Raw genomic sequence first — 2500 nt, 5'->3', positions numbered from 1 at the left:
CACAGGTTCTGGATTATTAGTATAAATATAAACCCTGAGAGGATTCAGTGTGTCTGGGGGTAAAGGTCACATTTCATGTACATTAGTGGTGTAATAATTCACAGTTCGGTTCCATTTCTGTACAGTTGCGGGAAAAATGCTTTTTTTCATATTTGTCAGCAACAGTTTAAAATAAAATCCATATTCGGTTTAATTAAATATAAATATAATAAAATAATATAGCACTTTTTTACTATATTGATTAAATTTAGTAATCGATTTAATTGGCCCAAATGTAATTGAATAATGAGAAAATAAAGTAAATGTAAAACCTTATTTAGGGAAAACAAATGTGTTTACATGATAAAAAAATATGAAATTTACTAAAGATTTGTTTATCACTGTTACTTTAACAGATCTTGTGTTTATTAAATGCATACATTTGTTATTAATTTATACATTTATACAATTTATTTATTCATAAATGAATTTATTTCTTCCATCCATTCAGGAAGTGACAGCGATTTGGCACATGTGCAGTATAAATCCTTTACGGTAAGATTCGAGTAGCGACACGGACACGAGGTGGAGAATAAACTTACACTTCATACGTTCACGTGGAAAAACTCAGATTTTAATTTTTTCTGCATGTAAACCTGCATTTAGTACACGTGTGCACCAAAACAAACCAAACATCCTGTACAAATACGTGTACCGTCACACCCCTAGTACATACTCAAAACATATCTCACACACACACACTTACTGGTACTGAATAGGTGTCATCTATCTGAAACTCAGCTGGCTCATCATCTTTAAACGATGTTCTGGAGGACAGCAGGTTCAGGAACATCTTCAATAGGTCCATGTTCTCCCCAGTGACATTAGAGATCTGAAATATTGGGCACATTCTGTGGAAACCACACACACACACACACACACACACGGGTTAGAGAGCTGAACAAACTGCCATAAAGGGGTGTGTGTGTGTGTGTGTGTGTGTGTGTGTGTGTGTGTGTGTGTGTGTGTGTGTGCACCTCTCAGAGCTGAAGTTGGAAGCAGTGACTATGACGTCGTCTTTATTCTGCACCAGCACTGGGATTTTCCTGCAGCCGGGAGACTTCAGCAACCTCTGCAGCAGCTTCAGGGTCTCTGTTACACACGACAGAGTTAATCAGGGCTTTAGTTCAGTCACTGTGGGTTTAACGAGTGGAACGTTGTTGGTGACTTTATGATGAACTGTAAAAAACACAGTCCTCTTTATTCCAACACTGTTCTTATATAAAACAGGGGTCGTCAAACTACGGCCCCCACGTGTGGAACGACCCTCTGAACAATGCCAGAGACGTATTTTTAAAATGTAAATTGAAATCTTTTACTCGTATCAGATTTTATATTAAAGGTCTGCTTTTAAACTAAAATGTCATTTAGTTATTAATAGCGGTCGAGGCACCGATGGTGGATCTCTGGAACCATCAGCAAAAATCCATACCCATAGTTTTTCCGGCTTCCAACCTGCTGTGATTACGAGAGCGGCCTCTAGAGGTGAATCACTGACATAACCACTTCATGTTAATGAGACTGGGCCAGTGGTTTAACCACCTTAAACTTATTAATACTCTCCTGGAGCTTCCACAGATACATGTCTAAAGTGTGTGTGTGTGTGTGTGTGTGTGTGTGTGTGTGTGTGTGTGTGTGTGTCACCTTGCAGGATGTTAGCAGGACACATGTCTATCTTTGTGACCACCACAAACACGGGCACATTGAGAGCCAGTGCTAAGCCCAGGTGTTCTTTAGTCATGCCCACTATACCTGCGTTACTGCCCACCTAGGAGAGGTAAGAAACACATGAGTCAACACACACACACACACACACACACACACACACACACACACACACACACACACACACACACACACAGCAGGTCTCACCATGAGCATGCAGAAGTCAGGCAGGTGGCCAGTCATGCCAAACACGGTGGTCTTTAGGTACTTCTCGTGTCCTGCCAAGTCGATGAAGGTGATGACCTTGGAGGACTTCTCACAGATCTTGGTCCAGTCCAGACTGCCCCCGTGGCTGTCGGGTTTGTTGACGACGTGGCCTTGGCGGTCGAAGCCCAGGATGTCGTTCCCCACGCTGCTGGTGCGGCCGCTTTCCAGCTCGTGCTTGTGACGGAAAAGTTTCTGACGAGCGAAACCTCGACCGTTATCCAGCTCTCCGTGTGTGAGGACTCCCAGGAGTGTGCTCTTCCCTGCATCCACATTCCCTACCACAGCCACCCTGAGAGAGAGAGAGAGAGAGAGAGAGAGACTCAGCTCTGCAGGAAGCTGTTCCCTGAAACCCCTGGAACATGTAAATATATTTAAACCATTATTGTTGTTCACCTCTGTCTGTTTCCCGCTGGTGTGCCGTTGCCGTGGTGATTAATACGGTGATCGTGACGATTGTGAATCTTGAACTGAAATCAGCACTCACCTGACCTCCAGGAAGTCTGCCTCGCCCACACGGCGGCGGATCAGG

General features: G+C 43.3%; 1 protein-coding gene across 4 annotated transcripts in view; it reads right to left on the bottom strand.

Moving 5' to 3' along the window:
• Positions 1-2500, bottom strand: part of gtpbp1 (GTP binding protein 1) — an 18177-nt gene that overhangs the window by 5868 nt on the left and 9809 nt on the right. For all 4 annotated transcript variants that reach the window (XM_046866045.1, XM_046866047.1, XM_046866046.1 and 1 more), the window contains exons 3-7: positions 2456-2500; positions 1912-2260; positions 1684-1807; positions 1017-1131; positions 746-890 (exon numbers count right to left, since the gene is read on the bottom strand). The exon at positions 2456-2500 is cut by the window's right edge and continues 136 nt beyond it. In XM_046866045.1, coding sequence (XP_046722001.1) covers positions 746-890; positions 1017-1131; positions 1684-1807; positions 1912-2260; positions 2456-2500 — 778 coding nt within the window. The remainder of the gene's footprint in view (positions 1-745; positions 891-1016; positions 1132-1683; positions 1808-1911; positions 2261-2455) is intronic.

The sequence above is a fragment of the Silurus meridionalis genome, chromosome 14 (assembly GCF_014805685.1).
Source record: "Silurus meridionalis isolate SWU-2019-XX chromosome 14, ASM1480568v1, whole genome shotgun sequence".
Classification (NCBI taxonomy): Eukaryota; Metazoa; Chordata; class Actinopteri; order Siluriformes; family Siluridae; genus Silurus; species Silurus meridionalis.
Note: the sequence above shows the minus strand (reverse complement) of the source record. Positions and strands in the feature narration are given on the sequence as shown.